At 41.4% G+C, this 27,680-nt stretch overlaps 1 protein-coding gene across 2 annotated transcripts in view; it reads right to left on the reverse strand.

Annotated features, from left to right (window-relative positions):
- The window catches only part of LOC127424243 (glutamate receptor ionotropic, delta-2-like), a 618,756-nt gene that overhangs the window by 273,593 nt on the left and 317,483 nt on the right, over nt 1–27,680 (reverse strand). For both annotated transcript variants that reach the window (XM_051669247.1, XM_051669248.1), the window contains exon 3: nt 10,528–10,812. In XM_051669247.1, the coding sequence (XP_051525207.1) occupies nt 10,528–10,812 (285 nt within the window). The remainder of the gene's footprint in view (nt 1–10,527; nt 10,813–27,680) is intronic.

Genomic DNA, 27,680 nt, shown 5'->3' on the forward strand with positions numbered 1-27,680 from the left:
TCGAATTTGCTGAACTGTGAATGCCACTAATACCCATGGTATCTCAGCACTAAAACCTGCATCTTATTCACTAATGACCCTTAATCCAGTTCAGCCTGGTGCAAAATAAGGTGAAATAGTGCTGCACTATAAATATTAGATAATTATGTCCTTTATATGTACAACCCCAATTCCAAAAAATTTTGGACAGTATGACAAATGCTAATAAAAACAAAAAGGAGTGATTTGTAAATTACATTCACCCTTTGCTATATGAAAACATTACAACTACACATTACATAAAGTTTTTCCTTGTAAAATTAGTTTTTTGAAAATGTATAGTAATTTCAAATCAGATGATTGCAACACGCTCCAAAGAATTTGGGACAGTCGAGTGTTTACCACTGTGAAACATCACCAGTTCTTCTAATAACACTTATTAAGCATTTGAGCACTGAAGACACAAGTTTGTTAAGTTTAAAAAGTGGAATTTTCCCCCAATCATCCATTATGTAGGTTTAGCTGCACAGTTGCACAGGGTCTTCGTGCCGTATGGTGTGCTTCATAATGCGCCACACATTCTCAATTGGAGACAGGTCAGGACTGCAGGCAGGCCAATCAATCACCCACACTCTCTGCTTACACAGCCATGCACTTGAAATCTGGGCAGTATGTGGTTTGAAGTTGTCCTACTGGAAAATGCAGGGACATCCCTGGAAATGACGGTGCTGGATGGCAGTATATGTTGCTCCAAAATTTGTACATATCTGTCTGCATTTATTGTGTTCTCACAGATGTGCGAGTTACCCATACCATGGGCAATGACACACCCCTGGCCCATACAGACACTGGCTTTTGGACCTGATGCTAATAACAGCTTTATTTTATTTATTTTTTTGGCCCTTTTTCTCTTTGGCCCGAATAACACGACATTTCGGACCAAATGTTCCACTATTCTACTTTCCATCTAAGATGAGACCGAGCCCAGAGAAGTCAGCAGCGCTTCTGGACAGTGTTGATGTAGGGCTTCTGCTTTGCATAGTGAAGTCTTAATTTGCATCTGTGGATGCAGCGGCAAATGGTGTTGACTAACAAAGGTTTACTAAAGTAATCCCAAGGTCATGTTTATGATATCCATTACAGATGAATACCGTTTTTTTAAGACAGTGACATCTGAGGGATCAGAGATCACGTGCATTCAGAAATAGTTTTCGTCTAGCCCTTTACGCACAGAGATTTGACCAGATTTTAACTATATTGTGCACTGTAGAGGGTGAAATGCCTAAAATCCTTCCAATTTGTCTTTGGGGAACAAATGGTCAAGTCTCGAATGTTCCATCCTCTTGAAGGACTAGGCTGTTTTTGGAGGCTCCCTATATACTATGACATGATTGCCTCACCTGTTTAACATCTCCTGTTTCACATCGCCTTGTTATTTCAACTCGTCAAATTGTTATTAATCTTAAATTGCCCGTCTCAACTTTTTTGGAGCATGTTGAAATCATCTGATTTGAAATGACTGTGTTTTCAAAAAACAATGAAATTCACAAGGAAAAACATCATATAATATGTAGTTGTAGTGCTTTCAATATAGCAAAGGGTGAATATAATTAAAAAAATCACTCATTTTTGTTTATTAGCATTTTTCATACTGTCCCAACTTTTTCGGAATTGTGGTTGTAATTTAGACTCACTAAAGATCGAGTCTTATACCAGCAATTCTGCTCTGCACAATTAATGTTATGCTATTACCACCAATTGAAAGCAAGTGGTACACCGAATTTTGGTGTTTATTTCAATTATCTATTGATCATGGCAGCAGTGACTCAAATGATGGAGACAAGCATTATAAACACCCATACTGTATATTCAGACATACCATTCAGCACCGTTCAGCACACTTTTAGCAGTTTAAAGGGCAGATTTTTATGCCTGAATCACAATGGAGTCAGAGCGATACTGTATACACGCCAGGTCATCCAGTGGCGGTTCTAGCTTGTATGGTGCCCTGTGCGAAACCCACTTTAACACGCCCCCAAAGTTGTTGACGGTGGGGACGGTGGGGGGGTCTGTGTGGGTGCCTCGTGCCGCCCCCCCCCCCCCCGCAAGATGCCACTGCACATGTTGCCCATGCCTAAATCCGCTACTGAGGTAATCTGCTTCATCATCCTTTACAACCTAGCACTTACAACTTCTGCTAGATTGGGAATTGAGCAGTGCAAATTGTGTTAAGCACTAATTTTGTGGCCATTTGTGCTGTTACTTGACTTTATCTGATTTGATTTTTTTTCTTAAGTAAATCGGGTGCTAAAACAATGCAGACAGCGTGTGCAAATAAATGGTGCTATCAGCGGGTGATTCTTAGTGAATTCCTTATTAATGTCAGGCTTCCGAACTTGACATTTAATTAATTGCAATATAGACTGCTTTAACCAAACAATTTTCTTTTGAAGAATGGCTTGAAAAAAATCCATTGTTTTTAACTTTCAGAAAAACAGAATGAGTTGTTTGGCTCTTGGGTTAATTAGTGGGGTCATTGGCCCCTGCATCTCCACTGAAATGCTGTCACTTGATGCAGCTAAAAAAGGGAAGATGAGGACAAGTTTTACCCCATGACGGAGGAGGGTCAAAACCACCGGCGGCTCCATCTGTGCGCTGGATCCAATTTAAAGCAAATGCAGTCCTGGTGGAAATCTCTAATCAGGTTCCTCTGCTAGCTCAGAGGGCATGGCTCCAGCAGACAGCAGCTTGTGTTTTTAACAGAGGACACATAGAGGGACCTGATACAGTCCCTGTGCTGGAGTGCTATCTGTGTCGCCGCTATTTACAGAGATGTTAGAAGGCTATGTTATTGCAGTACGGAGTAAATGAACATTGAGGGAGGCAATGGTCTGTTAATGTACACTGCTTGTTATTTCTCATTCAATACTTTATGAAGTCATAATATTGCAGACCTCCCATTGGAGTCAGTATAAATGAATAGTTCACTCAAAAAAGAAAATTCTGCCAAACTCTCATATCGTTCCAAACCTGGATGACTTTCTTATGCGGAACACTTTTTTTTTTTTTATGAATGTCCCAGTATGTTTATTCAGTACAATGGCAGCTGATAGTAGACTGACATTAAACGTTAAAAAAGCACTCAACAGTATTATAAAAGTAGTCCATGTGGCTCCATGTGCATCATATCCCAAGTCTTTTGAAGGCATACAATATGTGTAAATCTGAGTGCATGAAAGAAGCTTGTTCACAGTGGCCTGTGTCTTCACATGAGAACTTGTGTTGTTTCACAGTAAATGCAACATGAGGATAAGTGACCAAAAAAAAAAAAAAAAAAAAAAAAAAAAAGACAGAATTTTCATTTTTGGGTGAATTATCATTTAACTTTGTTAAACGGCTCTTTTCATCTGTCAGAAAATACACGTAATTATAATCAGCATTAGTGTCATCATTATATCATTAGAGACTGTCTCTTCACTTCTCCTGTCAGAGATTCCCAGCTGTGACCAAACTTTGAAGCAAACTTTTCAAAAAACACACTAATAAATAACTGCCATTGCCTTGTTTGGAAATTGCTGATGTAATTAAATAACGTGTGCAAACTTAAAGTTGCACTAAACAGTATTTTGGCTATGTTTCGAATAGCATGCAGTACAACCATACTATTCTTACTAGTATATTACAGTGTATTGTACAGTGTGATGAATGAACCAAAATAAATTACAGCCATGATTTTTTAATCTCTTTTTTCTCACTAATTATTTGATAAGACTGACAAATTTGTAAAACATTTCACACAAAACTGTAATTAAAAAAGAAGCTTAGTTTTTAAGATAACATCTGGCTGTCTGTCTGACTGTATGTCATATAATGTATGTGTGTGTATACTGTGTGTGTGTGTGTGTGTGTGTGTGTGTGTGTGTGTGTGTGGCCTCTCGAATTAAAGTATATTACATTTTTAAATATTTAAAGTATTAATATTAAAGTATATATTCTTCTTTAATATCCTACATCCTTAATCCAAAATCATGAGCAAAGTAAACAAAGATTCTGGTAAATAAATAAATACAGGAAGAAAAATAAATAAATAAATAAATAAATAATAATAAAACAATAAAATATATATATATATATATATATATATATATATATATATATATATATATATATATATATATATATAATAATCCAAACTACTCTGAAATCTTGTTCACTTTCCTTCTGCTTCTTTCACCCTATCAAAGTGAGAAATCAACGTTGCTGGGCCTGATTAGTGTTCGTCCACCCCCTTCTTGGGCCTTAAGTCACTCAAAAGCTAAACATGAGTCAATACATGCCAGTTTCCTGTTCTATCTACTGATTACTGATTAGAGGGAACTGTCACTATTTTCAGCTGCCGTGAGTTCTCTAAATCCAATTTCAGAGCTAGAAAGATGCTCTCAATGACACAGACATATGAGGCTTTGTGGGAACTGTGAGCTGAATCCAAAGGGCTGGATGTGCTGATTGAGTGAGCTCTCACGCTGTGAATTTCCCACTAGCTGTCTCCTCTCTACTGTGTTTAATGTTTTCAATAGGCTTTATGACACCAGCAAGCAACAATGGGTGCAACAAAAAAAAACAACAACAAAAAAACAAATCTTCATGTCACAGTGCATCTTGTTGAGAGAGAGAGAGAGAGAGAGAGAGAGAGAGAGAGAGAGAGAGAGAGAGAGAGAGAGAGAGAGAGAGAGAGAGAGAGAGAGAGAGAGGGGACCAATATGAATTTCTATGATGGTTCAAGCTGGTTTAATGCTGGTTTTACTGGTGGACCAGTATAAATGTTGTCAACAAATGTAGTCTTGCTGATTAAGATATAAGGCTTGCCTGAGTAATCTCTTTTAAAGTAATAGTATACCCAAAAATTCTGTCATAATTTACTCACCTTAATGCCATTTTCAGTGAAAAATGACTTACATTTTGATTTGTTTCTCATCAAAACCTATCATATTAATTCAGAAGTCTTGACGCATGAGTAAAATGGAATACTTTTATGATACTTTGGGGTTCTTTGCTTTTTAAGCTTTAAAGTGAGGCACTATCAACTGCTACAGCATTAAAAAGACAGAACAGGACATGCAATACAAAATTTCCATTTGTGTTCTGCATAAGAAAGAAAGTCATGTAGGTAAATTATGACAAAATTAAAAATTTTGGATGGACTATTCCTTTTAGATGCCTGGTGAGGATACCAGCACATGAGCATGCCATAATGGGGTCCAGTATACAAAACAAAATTTTGATAGCAATATCCAAGAAGAAAAAGTTCTGAAGTGAAGTTTGGGAACACCATGTACAATGTACAAGAAAGAGACAATGTTCAATTAAATATATTCTCACTCTTGACCAACCCCACTATACAGAGGACGACTGGTTATCATGAGAGGATAATAGGGTCATTGGCCTAGATCGTTATTAATTATCTCCACAAAAGAAGGATTCAATTTCCTTATCATTCTCATCCACTTGTCTGTTAACCATGAAATCACCACAACTGGACTCGCTGCACATTAAATTAACCTTAACCTGGTTTGCCAAATGTCTGGATAGGTTACTCTAATATTAAAGTGCTACGCAATGGCTATTCAAACTGAATTTACAGAAGGTGGTAAATGTATTAGAGGTCAATGACTTCACCTTAAGCAGTGAGACACACATTATGTTTAACACATGTCTTTGTTATCCATTAGCTACATTTAAAACAGAAAGTCAAATGAGGATACCTTGTAGAACTTTAAATAATTTTTTACATCATATTAAATATGAGTTCTTTACATTTTCTCCATGCTTGATCAAAAATATACGTCTTTGGAGCCTTGTTTGCACCTCCTTGATGAAATTTAGTCAATACGTTGTATCTTAAATAAATATGGCAATGGCAGAACTAATTAGGTACATTACATCACTCTGCAGAAAAAGGCTGTGCTATATCGTGAACTCGGCAGCTGATAAGTCTATGTGGTCAGCAAAACCATGTTTATCTGTATCTGATGTAGTCTGGGTCATCTGCTTTATCTTGCATAGTTTTGTTCACGGTTTTCAGAGATGAGGTCATGTCTATGGGATCAAAATCCCGCCAAATGTATTGCGGTCACGGATCCAAAAATAATAAGCGTGAATCAAAATAATAAGCGCGAATCAAAAAATAATAAGCGCAGATAAAAAAAAAATAATAAGCTCAAAAATAAATAAAAAGCGCAGATCAAAATAATAAGCACAGATGAAAAAATAACAAGCATGAATCAAAAATATATAAACATTTAAAATATGCTGCAAAAAAAAAAAAAAAAAAAGAATTAAAGCAAAGTTATCAGAATTGCAAACAAAATCATGTGTTCCTTGGTTATATTACTGTTTTTTGTACTCTCTGACAATTTTACTCATATTTTCATTTTTTTGTACACTTACGCTGTATTTTTCTTTGCTTTTGTTTCCAAGTTCTGCGCTTGATTTTCCAAAACTTGTGAGTAGAGTTTCATGTAAATCAGGGGGGCGTTTTGCGTTCCTATTGTTCCACTAGTTCTTGATCGACAGCTCCTCCTCTAGCCAATCATTCGACAAGGGGAGGTGACGTCACTCCAATGCAACTCCAACTGCTGCTGCTCAATATTATATTATTTGTGGTTTTTAGATACGCTGCTTCTTGTGTCTGTTTTGAGTATTTTCTGCCGGCTCTAGGAAACAATGTGTTGTCCGAGTAGGCCATTATCATAATCCATTAACACATGTATCGAGTCAGCTGAATTTAGTTGGCAGAGTCTTTGGTTTAGGCATTATTTAAGACTTCCTTGTTTGTAGGTTATTGGCTGCATATCTAAAAAAACAAACAAAAACAAGCCTGGGTTGGTGTGGATGTTTGATGCATGATTTTACTAGCTGTACCAATGTAGTCGTGAGTTCAGAACCCAACTTGATCCGCTTTTCCATGTTGCTGAATGTGCCGTTATGTACTGCAATAAAGTTGGCTTGACGTTGGACGCTCTTTATTCACAAATAGTCGCAAATTTAGGGGGACCGTCTCTAAAGATACAGCAACATTGGAGCATACAAATCCAAAACATTTACAAACATTTCCATAACATAGAGTTTACAACTTCAGTAACATTTGAAGCAAATGACTTACAGGCATACAACCAACTCCAAAGTGTGCATGTAGGTGTCAGCAATAATGCACACCTTTTAAATTTTTGATATAATAATAAAAAAAATACAAATGTCCAGTTATATGTAAGCATTTCTATATTCATCGGTATTGTAATAGTCCTTGGTGTCGGGATCTGGATTTTATTTTGTGGAAAAGCGGATCAAGTTGGGCTCTGAACTCGCAACTGCATTGGTACAGCTAGTAAAAACATGCATCAAACATCCACAACAACCTAGCCTTGTGTTTGTTTTTTTTTTTGTTTTTTTTTAGACATACAGCCAATACCCTACAAACAAGGAGTTCTTAAATAATGCCTAACTAAATTCAGCTGACTCGATACATGTGTTAATGGACTATGATAATGGCCTACTCGGGCAACACATTGTTTCCTAGAGCTGGCAGAAAATACGCAAAACAGACACAAGCAGAGTATCTATCAACCACAAATAATATAATATTGAGCGGCAGCAGTCGGAGTTGCATTAGAGTGACGTCACCTCCCCTCGTCGAATGATTGGCTAGAGGAGGAGCTGTCGATCAAGAACTTGTGGACCAATGGGGATGCAAAACGCCCCCCTGATTTACATGAAACTCTACTCACAAGTTTTGGAAAATCAAGCGCAGAACTTGGAAACAAAAGCAAAGAAAAATACAGCGTAAGTGTACAAAAAAATGAAAATATAAGCAAAATTGTCAGAGCACAAAATACAGTAATATAACCAAGGAAAACATGATTTTGTTTGTTGTTTTTCTTTTTTTTTTTTTGCAGCATATTTTAATTGTGTTTATATATTTTTGATTCATGCTTGTTATTTTATGATCTGTGCTTATTATTTTGATCTGCGCTTTTTATTTTTGGATTCACGCTTATTATTTTGATTCACGCTTATTATTTTTGGATCCGTGACCGCAATACATTTGGTGGGATTTTAATCCCATAAATGTCACGCAACCTGTCCATGTTGGCATTTACCTAATTTGACTAACTCTTACTTAGTGACAGATTAATTTGCGCCACAATACTGTACAATTTGATTGGACGCACAGTGTTCAATGTCAACAGTAAAAGATATGGGAAGCATTTTCTCCACCCTTTTAAAAACACAGAGAAATCCAAAATCATTTAACCAATGAAATCCAAGAAATCCAAGAAGCCACCTTAAAAAGCCAATTCAATTTAGGGATACTTTGTTTTTTCTCTCTCTGAAAGAACTCTTGCTCAGAGGGCAGCTCATCAAATGTCTGAGAAATCTATCTTCTGAGTCAATGGTCAAGCCCTATCCAAGCTTAAGGCAAGAGATTTGGTGAGGATCTCTAAGGCTTCATTATTATATAGCTGTACCGGGCATCTAGGACATGGTCGAAACCACATCCGTTTTTCTTCGGGGACAGGTACTTATTCATATGGACCTTAACCTGCTACAGCAGAGCATGCCCTCCAGTGGGACCATCAACTATGGAGTTCTTTTCACACACAACTACACTCGATTTCTCCATCTCACTCTTTCTCTCTTTCTTTGTTTCTCTCTCTGTCTCTCACCCCAACTTTCTCTTTGACCTACTCACAAACACAGATTCTTTTTTTTTCTTATCATTTTGATTATGTCCATTAGGCTCTTTTCAAACAGGCACTCTCATATCTAAGCTCAGCTCCAAAACTTAGTGAGCTTCCTCACTGCCTACATAGGCAGCATCCTAACCACTATGGTAAGTGACCGCAAAAATATAGTTTAAAAATATAGTTTAAAGGGTCAAAGACATTAAAGGGTCATGAAACACCAAATCAAATTTTTTTTTAGATCTGAACAGATAGGTACAGGTTGCAGATTACTGAACAATGATAGCACTCATTGTGTTTATTGTTAAGTGGTTACATTTTCGTTTTATTCAGTAATTTTGTTCTTCTGGTTAAAAACGAAAGTAGAAGCAATGTCACAAAAATGAGGTACATGCGTAAACTCAGAGTTATGATTGGTAGGACAGTACACATGTATGTCAGTAAATTCTGAACCTTTCTCCACAATATTCATAAGAAGGAACGCTTCCATCCAATCATTGTGCTGCCTCATGCTTGAGCTCACATTACAGCAGAGAATTGAAACTCATGGACATAACAGCTGTTCAGGACTGGCATGAGACTTCAACAGCACTCGTAGAACAGACCTGAGAGCGAACTTTTACACTAACACCGTGATGAGATCGAAATTACTCGTCAGAATGGACCAATGTCCATAACCGGACAGCCGCAAATGATTTTTGGCTGCAGTTCTGCTAATCGTGCTCCAAGCATGTTGTTTATGAGGGGAGGCTGTTAGACACAGTGCTGATTGCATTGCTTGTTCTCCATGTGTCTGATCATAGACAAGATAACACGACAGCTTGTTCAAAAACAGAAGACAATAATGAAAACCAAAAACTCAAGTCATGTCATCTCTCTTTTTGCATCCTTTACATTGTGCAAAAGTTTTCGGGTTTTACTTCTACAAGGTTAATCGGTTTTACGTCGTTATGACAATGGAGTTGAAATACTTCAAAAACTTTACACAGACAAGATTAGTAAGCAATTTTATCACACTAGAGTCAAGTTAACATGCATTATGCATTATGCTATGTGGCTATACTTTAAAAAAAACTGGACACATTGACATGGACGTTCTAATTTGTGTAGTAGAATGTGATACAAGTTTATTGTTGCCGGGACGGATGCGCCGCAATGGGTGCTTCCAGTGAAGACAGCATCATTGATTATAATGGGGTTTTATTCCTTTTGACATGACGCACCACTCCCGTCTGGTGTAGACAGGGTGTAAATGTGTGATCGATTGGTGATGAACTAGGGGGTTTCATGACACTTTAAAAGGTGGCTAAGCTAACGGTGCACAGTACAGACAAATTTTGGGTAAAACAATTACATTGAACAATTCTTATCAATACTACAAGTATTGTATGAAATAGCAATATATTCTTGATCAACATCTCTCACCTTATCTTCCGTCTTAGATTTATTAATTTGTTTGGCTAAAACAAGGTATCTTAGGAGGCAGCAGGGCAAGGGCTGTTCCAAATGTTTGGCCCCTGCCCTGCCTATGATGCCTTAAAATGCTGCCTCCGTAGACAGCTCACTTTATAAAACAGAGCACCATAATCCCTCCCTCCCTACTTCCCTTACTCACAGGCCATTCTCTTTCTCTTAACACACACACAGAAAAATTGCCTTAAACACATAATGAGCAATGGAGGTAATAATGTTGTATAATTTCCCCCCCAGGTGGTGGTAATGAGGGGCTATTAATGCGGGGTCACTGATTGGATACACTCCGAGAGAGTAGCACCACATAATGTCATCTGTAAATCGAAATACTCACCATAGGCAGTATCATAGAAGATAATGAACTTCTGCCAGGTGTACTCCATCACCACTTGGAAAATGACATCATTTAGGTAGACGGGCGGTCGCACAAAAAGCGTGTAGTCGTCTGGCTGAGCGCGACTGGTGGGTGGGCAGCTACAGCGAGGAGTGCCCCCGGGTGCCCTCTGGATGAAGAGGTGAGGGATGTGCATGGCATCAGACAAAGACTGCAGCGAGCCTGCAGACATACAGCCAATGGAGCTGACCAGGGCTAGGATTCCTCTGTTCATCAACTCACAAGCTGTAGGTGAGAAAGAGAATGGGGATGGGGAGTGGTTATAATGAGACTGACCGACTTAATTTTCCATTCAATAAATATAGCTACAGTTTTTAAGATCTCTTGCAAACAGAGTAAGTAGCACTCTTAAAGGAACAGTTCACTCAAAAATGAAAATTCTGTCATTATTTACTCTCACTCATGTCTTTGAAACCCATATGATTTATTCCATGGTGCACAAAATTTGTTATTTATGGAAGAATGTCCAAGATGCTCTTTTCCATATGATGAAATTGAATGATGACCATGGCTGTCAAATAGGATTAGGCTATCAGTGAATAACTTCAGCCTGTTCCTCATGTAAAGCTATCGTATGACTACAGAAGACTTGGAATAGAGTGCATGAGTCATATGGACAACTTTTATCATGCTTTTGTGGTGTTTTTTTTTTTTTTTTGGTGCATCATAGCCCTTGGTACACATTCACCTTTATTGTATGAAATACAGCAATGTGAAAACTTTTCAAAACATTGTGTTTCATGGAAGAAGAAAAATCATACAACTTGGAATGACACGAAGGTGACTAAATAATGACAGACTATTAATTTCTAGGTTAACTATCACTTTAATACCACAGTCATATGCCAGGAATTTATATATATATATATATATATATATATATATATATATATATATATATATATATATTTTTTTTTTTTTTTTTTTTTTTTTGTGTGTGTGTGTGTGTTTGACAAAACAACAAAGTGTGACAATAAAACAAGAAGAGTTCTTTAGTTCTGGTGATAGATGACATTTCTATGACAACCTGAGAATAAATTAAATTCCCTTTTGTTCAAAGTTACCATGTTGCTTGCCAACTTAAAATTCTGTTTGTATCACCAAATCCCTGAATGTAAACAGAGGCTGGTAGCCGAAGCTGGTGGTGATCAATATGTCTTCTCCATGGCCTTAATTACAACTGTGGAACAGTGGAAATATGATTATTTCATCTTCACTTCAAGGTTCATTAACAATTCAGGACTTTTAGAGACTATCCCATTTGAATACTGTCTCTTAAAGGCATTGAATAGCCTTACAGATTCTAACTATATAGTCTACGGCAGTGGTTCTGAATTGGGCTTGCTTCAGGACGCAATGGCGAGCCATTACGGTACCAAAATTGTGTTGTATAAAAGTGAAGAAAAAACATCTTTAAAATAAATAACTGAAATGTATTATTATGTATTATTATGTATTATTATATGTAATAGGTGTACAAAACTGTGGTCTTCACAAATGTCAGTAATTTCAAACAGAGAAACAATGTAAAAATGCTACAGTAAAAGTTGTAAATTGGTTAACTAGATGTACTTCTAGAAGTAACTTTAATGGTAGTGTTAAAATTTCCAGTGCATGTCCTTGTAAAAAAATAAATAAATAATAAACCAAATTTTAATACAGTTTAATCAGTTGTACATTTGTTTTGACATATAATTTTACTAGCTTCTACTAAGTGACAGATGAATTTGCACCAAAAAAGTTTTTGTTGTTTTCCCCTCGTGGGAGTTTGAGTTTGTAAATAAAGTATTTTTGGTTTTTAACTCTGCGTTTGGGTCCTCATCTTTGCTAAACCCCCGACAAGGTAAGTGTCTCTCTGTGCCCTTATTAGAGCATTTCCAAAATGAGCGTCACACCCACTGTAAAACTATAGAAAAAATTATATAATGATGCACTGGGCTATTTCCTAAGAAATGACAGTGTGCCTCCCACCCCTAACCTCACCCTTTTTTGCCCTTGTTCACTCTGTGACTCCCTGGATGCACAGAAACGCTGATGTCAGACATTAACATTCATCTCTCTTGACACATTTATTTGTTGGTACTGAAGTTTGGGAAGGTGAAGCGCAGTATGTTGAGCTGAGCTGTGTGCCAACTCTGGCAAAGAAAAAAACAAAAAAAACATGGAAGTGTCAAGTAGGGGCAGAATGAGAGGAAGGGAAGACTCATACAATAATGTTGAAAAAGCAAACTGTGAGATGAAATGCAGGCATGTGGATGAGCAAACTAGGCCTTTTTATGCTGCTTTATATGGAAGTCACTCTACTGATTTGAGTGAACATTGTAAACGTGCACAGGATATTTTGTTTTCGGATCAAACATTCAACATTTGTTTCGAAGCTTTGACGATGAGCAAAATTGGTTTCAAAAAGATCCTTGTGTTCATTTTTTAATGTTTGAGCACTTTTGCTCTGCAAAAAGCTCCTTCATTTGTCTGCAATCGTTGACACAAATGCTAGCAACCTTTGAGTGACAGTTATTGGCTTTTATGCTAAATGTCAAAAGCATGCTAGCAATCAGTGGCTCAACCCAAACCCTCTCAGGTTTGGCAAAACTAACAGCTAATTTTTTTTATTTTTTTTTTTTATCATCTAATTAAACTCGAAGTACAGCTAATTTAAATTCAGTAACAATAAAAGAACTACCAATCTGCCTAACAATAACCCATAACAAAACCTTGACATCTGATACCAAGTAATATCGAATTATGAAGCTTACCTTAAAGCATGTAACTTAATCGATTAAATGCACAAGTTTAAGCTGAATAAGCTGAGCTTGAGTTAACAAGATCTTATTTAATGAGGTAGAACGTTTGCAGACACCTTTATGGATTGGACTGACTGAAAATGGAAAGGCTGGTTAATCCTTACTTATTAAAAGCACTTCTGTGAATTAGTGCTATGATCCTGTCTGTGATCCACATTCGTCTTAGGTCTTGCTATATTATGTTAGGGAAAGGCAGTATGAATCAATCATTACAAATGAAGTCTTATAATGTAGACATGTATTTCATTTCATATGATTCCATGGCCTGTTAATTTGTACTATTAAACCTCATCTACAGTTCAAAAAATATTCACATTTTTAGTGCAACATGATCACACCCAAAGTCGGCATGATGTTTCCGAGATCCTAGGATAGTCAGTGACGAGAGCGATTCGGAGGTTGCATTTTAATATTAAATTTTTTACTCCACTGATGGTTAAGTTTTGATTTGGGGTTTGGGTTGGGGGGTTAATTTTTATAAAATACGCTTTCCTCTTTACAGTATTACAGGCTGTACAGCTGAAAACAACTCCCTTTACAGCTCGCTTTGGGCGCCCCTCCCCGGAAATCTATTTTGCGAATAACCTGATAGGAATCTGAGCCGATGAAGATCTGAGCAGATCCCTTCCTGTTTGCTGTACTCTGCTTTGGCAAGCGCTTCAAGCCCTAACTTCATTCTTCAAGTTTTCTCCATCAATGGAGAAAAAAGTCATGGTTACTGGTGTAACATCCGTTCCCTGATGGAGGGAACGAGATGTTGGTGTCGATGTAGTGACACTAGGGGTCACTCTTGGGAGCCAGAGACCCCTCTGGTCTTTGATAAAAGGCCAATAAAAATTGGCGAGTGGTATTTGCATGCCACTTCCCCGGACATACGGGTATAAAAGGAGCTGGTATGCAACCACTCATTCAGGTTTTACACTGAGGAGCCGATATAAGGTCCGGCCATTTCAGCGGGTAGTTCAGCTTTGTGGCAGGAGTGACCAACGTCTCGTTCCCTCCATCAGGGAACGGAGGTTACACCAGTAACCATGACATTCCCTATCTGTCACTTACTCGACGTTGGTGTCGATGTAGTGACACTAGGGGTCCCTATACAAAACGCCACAAGGCTGAACTGTGTTACGTGAACTGGCGGTGTGTGGTGGGCAGACTTGTTGTGTGCTTCATAGCCAGCACACCAGGTCGACACGTAACCTCCCCCAACACAGTTATGAGTGTCGAATGGCCCTTTTTGGGGACCAGTCGACTACCCAAAGATAGAGACAGGCTTAACCCAGTCGTGGCCTCTTTTCCCCTTCTCTTTTTCCACTCCCTAAAAAAGAAGGGGGATTATCCGACTGGGCCGCCAGGTCTAGTCGGGGGGTGTGGACACCGCGGAGACCACACCTCGCCCCAAGAGGGGGGGTATTTAAGTGGAAGAATATGTCACATGGTTTTTCCAACCATGTGGAGAGCCTTCAAGGTAGATCCTGCCCAATGCGGGAGGAGTTACTACAAACATGGAGACTGGGGCAGAGGGGCTCTGCCCAAGGAAGACGCAGTTTGCCAGCAGGGAAACGAATTAGCGGAAGATATAGATCGCATGGGGTTAGCCTTACAGGGAACCGCCACATGCGGAGCACCTACCCCAGAACAGGGCTCTTAGTTAGCGCGTGTACTGGGCCAGCAGCGAGTCTCTCTGAAAACTCGACTGCCACAGGGCTCGGAGGAAGTCAACCAGGGAACAACTTTTGTGAACACTACTGGGAATTAACGGCGCACGTCTTCAGCTCAAAAGGAGGTGGAAGGCGCTATGTGCAAGCGATACACCCGGCCGGCTATCCCGGGCTTATCCGCTTGTGTTGCGTGCCACTACCTGGGACGAAACCGGTTCCACCCGGAGGTTGTAGAACCTTGCAAAGGTGTTGGGTGTTGCCCAGCCCGCTGCTCTGCAAATGTCTGTTAGAGAGGCACCTCTGGCCAAGGCCCAAGAAGCCGCTACACCACGGGTAGAATGGGCTCGTAGCCCTACCGGGGGCGGCATGTTTTGGGCGAGATATGCCATAGTTATGGTGTCAACGAGCCAGTGGGCGATCCTCTGCTTGGAGACAGCGCTTCCTTTCCGCTGTGCACCAACAGCAGACAAAGAGCTGCTCAGAGATTCTAAAGCTCTGCGTGCGATCCAAATGGATGAGTAAAGCGCACACCGGACACAGCGATGACAGGGCTGGGTCTGCCTCCTCCTGGGGCAGCACTTGCAGGTTCACCACCTAGTCCCTAAAGGGATGGTGGGAACCTTGGGCACATAGCCCGGTCAGGGTCTCAGGATCATGTGAGAGTAACGTGGACCGAACTCCCGGCATGTTTTGCTGAAAGAGAACGCTTGCAGGTCACCTACTCTCTTGATGGAAGTGAGCGCAGTCAGGAGGGCAGTCTTCAAGGAGAGTGCCTTAAGCTCGGCTGACTGCAAAGGCTCAAAGGGGGCTCTCTGTAGACCCTGAAGAACTACAGAGGTCCGATGAGGGAACGAGGTGCAGCCTGGAGGGATTCAGGACATGTAAGGACTTACCGTCGATTGCGTCGTGGTGTGCTGCAATGGCAGCAACGTACACCTTCAAGGTGGAAGGGGACAGCCTCCCTTCCAACCTCTCTTGCAGGAAGGAAAGCACTGATCTGACTGTGCATCTCTGGGGGTCTTCCCGATGGGAAGAACACCACTTAGCGAACAGACGCCACTTAAAGGCATACAGGTGCCTCGTAGAGGGAGCCCTAGCCTGAGTGATCGTGTCTACCATTGCAGGTGGGAGACAGCTTAGGTCTTCCACGTCCCGTCCAGGGGCCAGACATGGAGATTTCAGAGGTCTGGGTGCGGGTGCCGTATGGTGCCCCTTCCCTGAGAAAGAAGGTCCTTCCTCAGGGGAATTTGCCAGGGGGGAGCTGTCACGAGGAGCGTGAGGTCTGAGCACCACATCTGGGCGGGCCAGTAGGGTGCTACCAGGACAACTTGCTCCTCGTCCTCCCTGACCTTGCACAGGGTCTGTGCAAGCAGGCTCACTGGGGGAAATGCATATTTGCGAATACCAGGGGGCCAGTTGTGTGCCAGTGCGTCTATGCCGAGGGAGGCCTTGGTCAGGGTGTACCAGAGCGGGCAGTGGGGAGGATTCTTGGGAGGCGAACAGGTGCACCTGTGCCTGTCGAATCGACTCCAAATCAGCTAGACCACCTGAAGGTGGAGTCTCCACTCTCCCCTGAGGGTAACCTGTTGTGATGGCGCATCCGCCGTAGTGTTGAGGTTGCCCGGGATGTGAGTGGCTTGCAGCGACTTGAAGTACTGCTGACTCCAGAGGAGGAGACGGCGGGCGAGTTGTGACATACAATGAGAGCGCAAACCACCTTGGCAGTTGACATATGCTACCGTTGTCGTGTTGTCTGTCTGAACTAACACGTGCTTGCCCTGGATCAACGGCCAAAACCTCCGCAGGGCGAGCAGAATGGCCAACAACTCGAGGCAGTTGATGTGCCAATGTAGTCGTGGACCCGTCCAGAGGCCAGCGGCTGCGTGCCCATTGCAAATGGCGCCCCAGCCAGTTTTGGAGGCGTCTGTCGTGACCACGACACGCCTAGGGACCAGTTCTAGAGGAACACCTGCCCGTAGGAATGAGAGGTCGGTCCAAGGGCTGAAAAGACGGTGACAGACCAACGTGATGGCCACGCGGTGTTTCCCGTGGCGCCATGGCCGTCTCAGGATTCGAGACTGGAGCCAGTGCTGAAGCGGCCTCATATGCATCAACCCGAGCGGGGTGGCCACCGCCGAGGATGCCATATGCCCCAGGAGCCTCTGAGGGAGTTTCAGTGGAACCGCTGTTCCCTGTTTGAACGCCTTCAAACAGGCCAGCACCGACTGGGCTTGCTCGTTCGTAAGGCGCGGCGTCAAGGAGACTGAGTCCAACTCCAAACCGAGAAAAGAGATGCTCTGAACCGAGAGGAGCTTGCTCTTTTCCCAGTTGACCCGAAGCCCTAGTCGGCTGAGGTGTGAGGGCACCAGGTCCCTGTGTGCGCACAACACATCTTGAGAGTGAGCTAGGATTAGCCAGTCGTCGAGATAGTTGAGAACGCGAATGCCCACCTCCCTTAACGGGGCAAGGGCAGCTTTGACGACCTTCGTAAAGACGCGAGGAGACAGGGACAGGCCAAAAGGGAGGACTTTGTACTGATACGCCTGACCCTCGAACGTGAACTTCAGGAAGGGTCTGTGTCGAGGAAGGATCGAGGCGTGGAAGTACGCATCCTTCAGGTCTACCGCCGCGAACCAATTTTGATGCCGGACGCTCGCCAGAATGCGTTTTCGCGTCAGCATCTTGAACGGGAGTCTGTGTAAAGCCTAGTTCAGAACTCACAGGTCCAAGATTGGCCTCAAACCACTGCCTTTTTTCGGTATGATGAAGTAGGGGCTGAAAAAACCCCTTCTTCATCTCGGCTGGAGGGACAGGTTCTATCGCGCCCTTCCGTCGGAGGGTAGCGATCTCCGCGCAAGGTAGCAGCGTTTTCGTCTTTCACCAACGTGAAGTGGACACTGCTGAACCTGGACGGATGCCCCGCGAAGTGAATCGCACAGCCGAGTCAGACGGTCCGGACCAGCCCTCGTGACGGATTGGAAAGAGCAAGCCATGCGTCCAAGTTCCGCGCAAGGGGGACCAAAGGGACAACGTCATCGGATGTACCTGCAGGTGGGGCCTCGCGGCGGGGCGGAGCTCGAGGTGCCACACCACGTCGTGGCCGTGCTGAGTCTAAGGACATCGAAGCACTTACCTGGCTCCTTGTGACCACCCCCGGAACAGCCTGGGATGGGGGAGGAAGAGGCCTGTCCTCGTGACCCGTGGAGACTGTCACATCGGGGGTGAATTTGTGCCACAGCTGGGTGCTCAGGGGCAGGAGACCGCCGCTGGAGCGCCAAACCTGCCAAATGGAGTGGTGGACGGTGGTCGTGATGACGGCTGTACACACCGGATACGTGACCCTGGGAACAAGGAAACCGCTCTTGCTGAGCTCTTGAGTACTGCAGCCACTTGGGCATGCAGCGCAATTAAATGCAAAAGGTAACAAAAAGATGAAAATCTGCTTACCAGCTCCAGAGCAGCGGGTTTCGTTGTCCCTGGGTCGCCCGTCTCAAGGGCACTTTGAAGCCTTTCATGGGTTCTGAGCGGCCGCGAGACGGGTGGTGTCTGCTTCCTGCGGTGGGCTCCACGCCGGGGCCGGGCCGAAGGGGCGGTCTGCGGTGGAGCCGGTGCAGTCACCACAGGGGGACGCCCTTGGCGATGAGTAGACGGGGTGCGGGATCTTGAGCCGCGCCGGGGCAGGATATGCCAGCTAGCATCCATCTACTGCTCTACCATTGAGAACTGCTGGGCAAAGTCCTCGACAGTGTCGTCGAATAGGCCCGCCTGGGAAATGGGAGCAGCAAGGAATCGTGTCTTGTCGGCCTCACCCATCTCGACCAGGTTGAGCCAAAGGTGGTGCTCCTCGGCCACTAGTGTGGCCATCGTTGACCACAGTGCTAGCCGCGCTGGCCTCATACCTGTGGGTAAAAGGACCGAGGCGGGAGCCTCTGGGGTGGCTCACTTTCTTACGAAGGCGAGCCGTGACCGCAACGTTGACATGGACATATTCTAGCAATGAGAACATGACCATCCACGAACGATGTCTCCGCGTGAGCAGTGCCCAGACACGAAAGACAGTGATCGTGACCATTAGAAGGCGAGAGATAACAAGCACAACCTGGAATAACACACAATCGGAAAAGCATCTTTAAAAAGACGCGTCTTTAAAAAGACTTTCCGTGTGTGCGCTCTTTTAGAGAAATATATACTCTTTTAGAGTGGAAAAATGCTCTTTCAGAAAATATACTCTCTAGTTTTTCTGCCGAAGTGCCCAGGGGCGTTCTCTGCAGTGCACCAGTGCAGAGGGGGGAGAAGCCGCTGAAATGCGCCATCAGATCCAGCAGAGGTGAATGAACAGTAGTATTCAGCTCAATGAGCATGACCATTTGGCTCCGAAGAGAAAATCTGAATGAGTGGTTGCATACCAGCTCCTTTTATGCCCGTATGTCTGGGGGAGTGGCATGCAAATACCACTCGCCAATTTTCATTGGCCTTTTATCAAAGACCAGAGGTGTCTCGGGCTCCCAAGAGTGACCCCTAGTCTCACTACATCGACACCAACGTCGAGTGAGTGACAGACAGGGAATGGAGATGCCAATCTCTCTCTTAGTTAAAAATAATGTACTTAAATAGTGCTGCTTTGTTTTTGATGAAGGTTATTAAACTAGGGTATTTGTTGTAATTAGTGTAAATTGGTATAAATTGTTCCAGTTAATTTTGTTACTCCAACACTAATTGTGTTTGTGCTAAATCAGTGACACATTGTTTCTTCTAACTCTTTTCTAAATACACCTGTGACAAATAGAGTTCAGATCTTTCAGTTGACACCCACACTACAGTTTGCACCTTAAGTACCCAGCAAAAACAACTGTTGGACAAACATAGAAAACTGCCTTGCAAAACCACTTAAAATATCTAAACTTTGTGTCTCTATAAAATGTTCATGTTCTTTTGAATATCAAATTATTTCTATTTGAAATATTTTGGCATGTTTTTTTGTGAACAAGTTTCTCTCAGTGCTTTTACTGAAAAATTACTTAAATTTGAGGTTGTTTCTCACCAAAACCTATTGTATGCCTTCAGAGGACTTGCAATATGACACGAGTCGCATAAACTACATATGTTACATTTGGGTCCTTTTTAAAGGTGCTGAAAGCGATTTATTCATGGAAAGGTATGCAAAAATGTTTGAAATGAGTGTCGTGAGATATCTCACCAATCTCTGGGACAGCTCTAGACTCTTTAAACAGCAAACAAAAATGTGTCTGCTGGCCACGGTCACTGACGCTTTCTGCCTGTCAATCATTTAGAGTGTTCTATTAGTACTGTATTTGCAGCTAATTATTGAGGCTTTATGCCATTTTTATGCCATGTTGTTCATAACAGTTGTCAGTTGAGGGTTCTATTTTGTTGCCGTTGTTTTTGACAACAGCTTCTGCTCGTTGTCTGTCTCAAAGCTAATTTGGTATCTTTGGTATGTGGAGTTTCGGAAAGAGGGGGTGTGGCTAATCAAACGGCTCAGTTTCGAGGAAGTTAGAAGGGCAAAAATCACTTACAGCACCTTTAAGCTTTAAAGTAAATCACTATCAACTGCCACTGTATTTAAATACAAATTGGAGTATTCATAAATATTTCCTGTTGTGTTCCACATAAGAAAGTCAAACAGCAAATTATAACCAAATTTTCATTTTTGGGTGAACCATCCCTTTAATTCAGATTGATGATAACTCAAGTTTGATTCAAACTGCAAATAAAATCAATTCAACCAATTCAGAACAAAAACGCCCTGAGTCCCCAACCCCACAGGAATGTGCAAGTCCAGAGCGCAACACACAAATCCCAGATGAATACAGAGCATTTCTGCAGAAATCGCCAATGGCTCCTGATTGCTCGACATGAGCAAAACCTACTGTAACTCATAAGTGCTGCTGTCATGTTCACACTCTTTCTTCCTTCCAACATGCTCAACTCCTCTCTTGCTCAAACCTCTGGGTGTATTTGTTCACTTCTATTTTAAATAAATATACTTTATTTTTTTACAGATTTATAAACGCCTGCAAAAAGAAGAGCGATAAAGCTAAAGATTAATAATAATAATCTGTCAAATGTTGAGAAATTTGGCTTTTAATGTCACTCACTCCTGCTCCTGGAAAGCCACTTTCTTGCAGAGTGTAGCTCCAACCCTACTCTCAAAGAAAGCCCAAAAGCCTTGATTAATTGATTCAGATGTGTTTGATTAGAGTTGGAGGTAAACTCTGAAGGACAGAGGCCCTCCAGGAGCAGGAGTGAGTATCACTGATCCGCCTCTCACACAGCCACCTATTTCGGGCTTCCTTAGCATTCCATATCACCACTCACAACAGCAGAGAACCCACTCTCCCTTGAAAACCAAACGCTGTTGAGCACTCCAGATAAATTTGTCCCAGGAGTGTACTGAGCTTTTTTCTTTTTATAGTGGAGGCTTTTGCTGTTGTCATTTTTATGAGGAAGATCCACAACTCATCCACCTCTCTCCCTCTCTCAAACCTGGCTTTACCGTTGCAAGTTGTTTCAGTCTTATCATCGAAAGGCATTTTTGATTTTCAGCACACAGCTAGCCCAGGGCAAACAGATATTAGATATCTGCAGATTTGTCTTTAGCCCTTATTGTAATGTTTTCAATTGCTTCTTTTGGAAATTAGATACTTATCAGTTGTTTAATTAGAGGTAGAAGTGCCAGACATTATTCTCTAATTACCAAGAGAGTGTGAAACCATTCTGGAAAGAACTGAGCAATTGTTAGTGATATCTCCCTTGTAGTGGAATCAATTACGTTACTATAGAAGACTTTACTACAAAATAATTTTACTCTTAACATCTTCTGTGGTGAATCAAGAAAGGCAAAACCTTTGTAATGTAATATGACATGCTACACTACATTTTCATTAGCATGACAGTAGTTCAGCTGTTTTCAAAATAGTTATGGTATTACATTAACAAGCTACTTTTTCCAACAATCTGAGGTGTAGTGCGACAACTTTGTATTGCTGTTTTTAATGTCAAATTGTTTTTTCAGTTCTTTTCTTATGTAAACGTGTGTAACAGTTAAAGGACGGGCGAGGAGGAGGCGGGAACCGGCTGAACAGTTAACATAAAGTTTAATGTAAAACTCAACTTAAAACAACATAAAACATACATAAACAAACACACACACATGTAGCGCGGCCACGTGCATCTCTCTCTCTCTCGAACTGGCATCTCCGGCTCCCCTTTATCTCGCTCTCCTGCTGATCAGCTGATTCAGCGCCGGCAGTGCACCATCACGGCCCGGCCATGCCCTCCTCCTCATCACAATGTGCTAGATGGACATATTAGACCACTGTGCCACATCTAGAAGCGCTACATTTTTCGAAACAAGTTAAAAAGAACTGCAACTCTTAAAAACGCATCTCCAGACACCTGTGTCAGTGGCACTACGTCTAGCTTTTTTTAGTGCAAGGACACATTTGTTGTGAATGGCCCCTTACAGCTAATCAATCTGAGGCAACAATCAAACACATCTAATTTAAGTAACAAAATGTTTATTTAAAATTTGTTGTTCATTATTTTATTTTTTTGTACTCTTGTGTTTTATAAATTATGGTGTATTCGTTTTTTGTGTAAATTTATCTGTTTAATGTTGTCACCCTAATTCAGATTGTTCATTCATTCAACCCTCATTATTTTTGTGCCTGAAAAATGCACCTCTGATTAAAGATGAGAGAAACTCTCATTGAATATAATTTACAGTATAATACATCAAATAACTTTCCTATTAACATCCTTTTGTGGTGATTAAAGAAAGGTGTAACCTCACATAGTGCGTCCCACACAAATCTATTTTACAGATATAACATTTCTGTAGGTATCTCGATACGTGAGCTCCTCCGTCCTAGTTCTGCAATGCTGTAACCAATCTGAAAACAACAGCTACACTTTCTGTGGTGCCTAAAAATGAAGCATGAGGAAGCATCTGCTCAAAAACCTTGAGGCTGCTGCCCCTCCATAGAAAGTTTTCTCACTGGCGGCATCACTGTGTGGTACAGCACCATCACAACATACAGTATAAAAATGCTTTACAACGTGTTATTTCTTCAGCTCAGAGAGTCATAGAATGCGAACTGCTGCCACTTGGAGATATCCACATTATCTGCTTTCAAAACAAAGCCCAATTGATCATTCAGGATCCTAATCACCCTTGCCATAAATTGTTCTGCCCCATGCCTTCAGAAATGTGATTTTGCACCATCATGGTAGAGACTAACAGACTGAAAGACTGCTTCTACCAGAGTGCAGTTTACATACTAAATAGCAGTCCTTAATAGCTAGCCATGTCTTTTTCCACTACACACCTGAACTTTGTACGTTAATAGTTATATTGTAATATATGTGAATAACAACTGTTAAAATATTCATAGCCTAAATTGTACAGTGTATGTTAAATTCATACAAAGTACATTGTATAGCCACCTCCACAATGCTCCACATATTTTCATAGTCTAAGCAGAGTCTGCTCAACTCTATCAGTAGATTTAATAGGTAAATTAAGGTCAATTTATTTTTAACTCAGAGTTGAGCTACATGTGTTCAACCATATTTCTCCACTCAAAGAAAACAGAAAAAATGCCAATCACGACTTTACTACCACCTAAGCACCCTTCCTACACGGCAGTTGTTTGCCAGTGTGCTCCGCAGGAGCTGTGGTAAAATGTGCCATGCAATGAGAGAAAATGAGTCAAACAGTCCCAGGTGGGAGAGTCTCCAAATGTCATGATGTAAGTGTTTGATAAAAGGACGGTCTTGCAGCATTGGAGGGATCTGTTTCAGTATGCATGTCTGTGTAATGAAGATGCGTCTGTGGGTTAGCACGCCAACTGGCTGAATACAAGAGGATAAAAACAGTACCGCCAGATAAAACCAGGAGGTAAAATGAATGATGTTTGTGTCGAGATCGGAATTGCAAATGCATATTGCGCTCAGCACAGCGCCATTGTCTGATCTGCATAGTTCCTTGAAAAAAACGGGAGCTATACCAATGCAGACAGCGTGTGCAGATAACTGCCGCTTTTACAGGGTGAAATTCATTCTAAGTGAATTTCTCTGTGTGGCTGGGTGAGCAAGAGACAGACACAGTGGGTGTGGCGTTAGGCCTCAGAGAGGCATTTATTTTAAATAATTATCAACATGAAATGTCCAAAAAGGGGGATAGTGTCCAAAATAATGGGGATATATGCCGTTCTCGTGGTGAGACAGGGGCTTTGTGTAGGTCGGGGAGTGTCCATGGGATAGTCCAGGACATGGGCGGGTTCTGGCAGTCGAACATGCTCCCCTCCTAGGGTCCGGGCCGTGAGGGACGGTGGCTTCTGTTGAAGCCTGTCTTCCCAGAGGCAGTGGAGTGTGAAGAGAAGGGTGGCCCGGCATCCTAGCCAGTCGGCTGCGACACGTGCTACCACGTGCCTGGGTTCTGGGAGAGCGGATCTGCTCCCCAAATGAGGCTTATTAAATTGTGCCCCTTCTCTCCTGCTCGCTCCCTTTGTGAGCCTGGCTAAAGGGTAACCCTCAGCGGTGGGGTGACAATGACAAGAGAGAGGGGCAGGTCGTTTTTGCCACAACTCGTAAACTTTTTTAAATGGAGAGCTAAACTGTAGTTTAACTAAAATATATGAGTAGCTTGTAGCTTGACAAACTACAGTTTCAAACTACTGTAGCTTCCCCAACACTAACAGAGGCCATGCTGCTTTTTGCATCATATTGCAAGGATGCACTTGTGTTCAAACAGGTGAGAGTTTGTGGCTGCTCTGCATGCACCTGTGTGTGTTCTCCAGTATCATCAGCTTTATCTGCAAAGTTTCCTCCCTAATTGAAGCAGCTAGAATTGAGTCATTCATCACAAGTGAATCTCCATGTTCTAACGTGGATGGTATCAACCTGTGACTCATTAGAAATCTCCTCGGCATCCATCCTCCCTCTCCTCCTCCGCCACCCCCTCCTCCTCCTCTTTCATCTAACTCCTTCATTCATCTTCTTCAGCTCTCTCTCTCCTTTCCTTACCTGCTCTTATCTCCTCTAAGGGCTAGCGTCTGAACAAAGCCCCTCTGTGGTGATTGAAAATGTTATATAAAACAAAGAAAGCAAAGAAACGTGGGATTACTAAATTAAATCAAAGCATCTCAGACAGTGCCATGGATCAGGTACCTAACGTTTTTATGTAATTAAAATATGCAAATCCCTGCTCCTTTGAGATTTGTCAAATGGGAAGATGACATGATGTAATTTTACGGTAATATATGGAGAAAAAAAAAGCCATATTTTTCTTTCAATCATATATTTTGTGTATAAACATAAAAAATAAAATACAATTGTGTTTTACGTTGTTAGCAATAGATAAGCCATAAAAAATTAGATAAAACTGTAAAAAAAAAATAAAAAAAATAAATGACCTGTATTTTTATTCAAAGCCAAAACGAGAGTTAGAACAGCATTGTCTTTGACAAAAAGTAGATCGGTGACATTTGTTTTGTGGTGAGTGAAATTTGAGGTAAACAGTTTCTTTCATTTATTATTTAATTGTTATGAAGAGCTGGAAAATTTAATCAGAAAAAAACATAAATTAAAAAAAAATATTGTTGCTCATGATAGGTCAACTTCTCATCCATTCTAATGCTGTTGACACACTTACTTCATGAATGAGAAGAGAACATCATTGCCTCTCTTTACTTTTCATTCATTCTGTGACAATTTGTGGCATCACGGAGGTCATTGCTACATTTCATCATACCTTGCTTAGGTATTCAGTGCAAACAGCTGATATGGAATCTCAGAGTGGGAGGATAATTTATTGGGCCAAAGACTTTGACTTCACTAGAATGAGGTTATGAGAAGTGCACTTTAGATGGAGAAGAGAGAAAAGAGATGCTTTGAAGAGATTTGTCTGTGGGCTAAACTACAAGGAAAAAAGAAAACTCTCTTCACACAGAGCAATGGGTCCAAGGTAAGGTGACCAGATTTTTTAAATGAAAAATGGGGACATTTCTAGTTCAGTGGTAAATGTCATTTAAATTTCACATGTTGCTTATCTATGAATTAAAAAAGGGGGACAATTTGGATGTTATGTATTTTGACCATGGTGAATATAGTAATGTGAACTATGGTATATCATACTCTTTTGAATGTCTCAATGAAATTCTGATATTGAGGTAAAGTTGATCATTTTTAATTGTCTTCTGTTACATATGTCTTTATTCTTTTCTACACTGTATACAGTAGATGACATTGAGGCATAAAAGTGAACTAAACAAACATACGTATATAAACAATGACTGAATATAGGAACTATTGCAGCTGACTCCACAGCACAGGGACACCTGCCCTTGGTCACACTCTTTACATCAGTCTTCTAACTCTCTTCTAAAATTCCTTCTCTTCTCCTCTTTTCCTTCACTAACAAGGCTGCTAACTTGCTTGCTGGCAAACTGGCAGAGGAATTTCAAAAGAAATGAGCTCACTTGACTACCATTTCCCCCAGCATTACAACTGAAATAATATGAAACACTTACACTATGTATTATATCAGGGCCTGAAATTCATTTCTGAAGGGCTGATTGCACCCATTAGATGCCTCATATTGTTGGGGATTTTTTTCCATGACACAAAGATAATCAATATTGTATAATAATAATTATCAAACTATTTCACCCAACTGTTTCTATCAGTTATCTCATATGGTATCTCCTATGGACCTGTTTTTCTTAATTACACCTTTTCATTTTGATCAACTCTTATGCATTATGATGCTTCTTTTCAGTCACTTTCCCAGTAAAGTGCATTGTAATCTATGCTGAAATGTGCTGACTCACATTTATTGTTGTTCTTTGCAGATACTTTATTATCATGTTGTTAATGCCATATTCTTATTTGAAATGCATTAATTTTATATAATACATAACAATATAACTTCTTTATAACATAGCTAGTATGTGCCTCACCTCGAAGCTGATATGATACTTTTTGAATTCTTTTGAATGATTCTTTTCAATTGCGCTTGCTCCCTGGTCCAGTTCTTAAGGGCAAAACTGGTGTGAACAAGTAATCAGAAAAGGAAGACAAATGACTTAAAGCTGCTATAGCGAGTAGCCCCCTCTGCTGGTCAAATAAACAGTACACGATTAAACTTGTTGCCAGTAGGTTTCAATAGCGGCTTTCTTGCCATGTATTTTCACTTTTCGGACTGTTTTGAATGCGCAGTAAAAACGGGGACATTTCCGGGGACAGCTCCAGTCAAAAACCGGGAATGTCCCCAGAAAATGGGGACATCTGGTCAACCTAGTCCAAGGGACATATTTGCTTGCTGATTTCAAACATGCTGATTTCAAATATCGAGAGGGCAGTTCCCCTTCTGTCACTCACTCGACGTTGTGTCGATGTAGTGACACTAGGGGTTGCTCTTGAGAGCCCCGAACACCTCAGATATTTGAGAAAAGGCCAATGAGAATTGGCAAGTGGAATTTGCATACCACTCCCCCGGACATATGGGTATAAAAGGAGCTAGCTCGCAACCACTCATTCAGATTTTTTCTTCGGAGCCGAGCGGTTGTACTATCAGCAAGCTGAATACTACTGCTGTTCCATTCAC

This window comes from Myxocyprinus asiaticus, chromosome 33, assembly GCF_019703515.2.
Source record: "Myxocyprinus asiaticus isolate MX2 ecotype Aquarium Trade chromosome 33, UBuf_Myxa_2, whole genome shotgun sequence".
Taxonomy (NCBI): Eukaryota; Metazoa; Chordata; class Actinopteri; order Cypriniformes; family Catostomidae; genus Myxocyprinus; species Myxocyprinus asiaticus.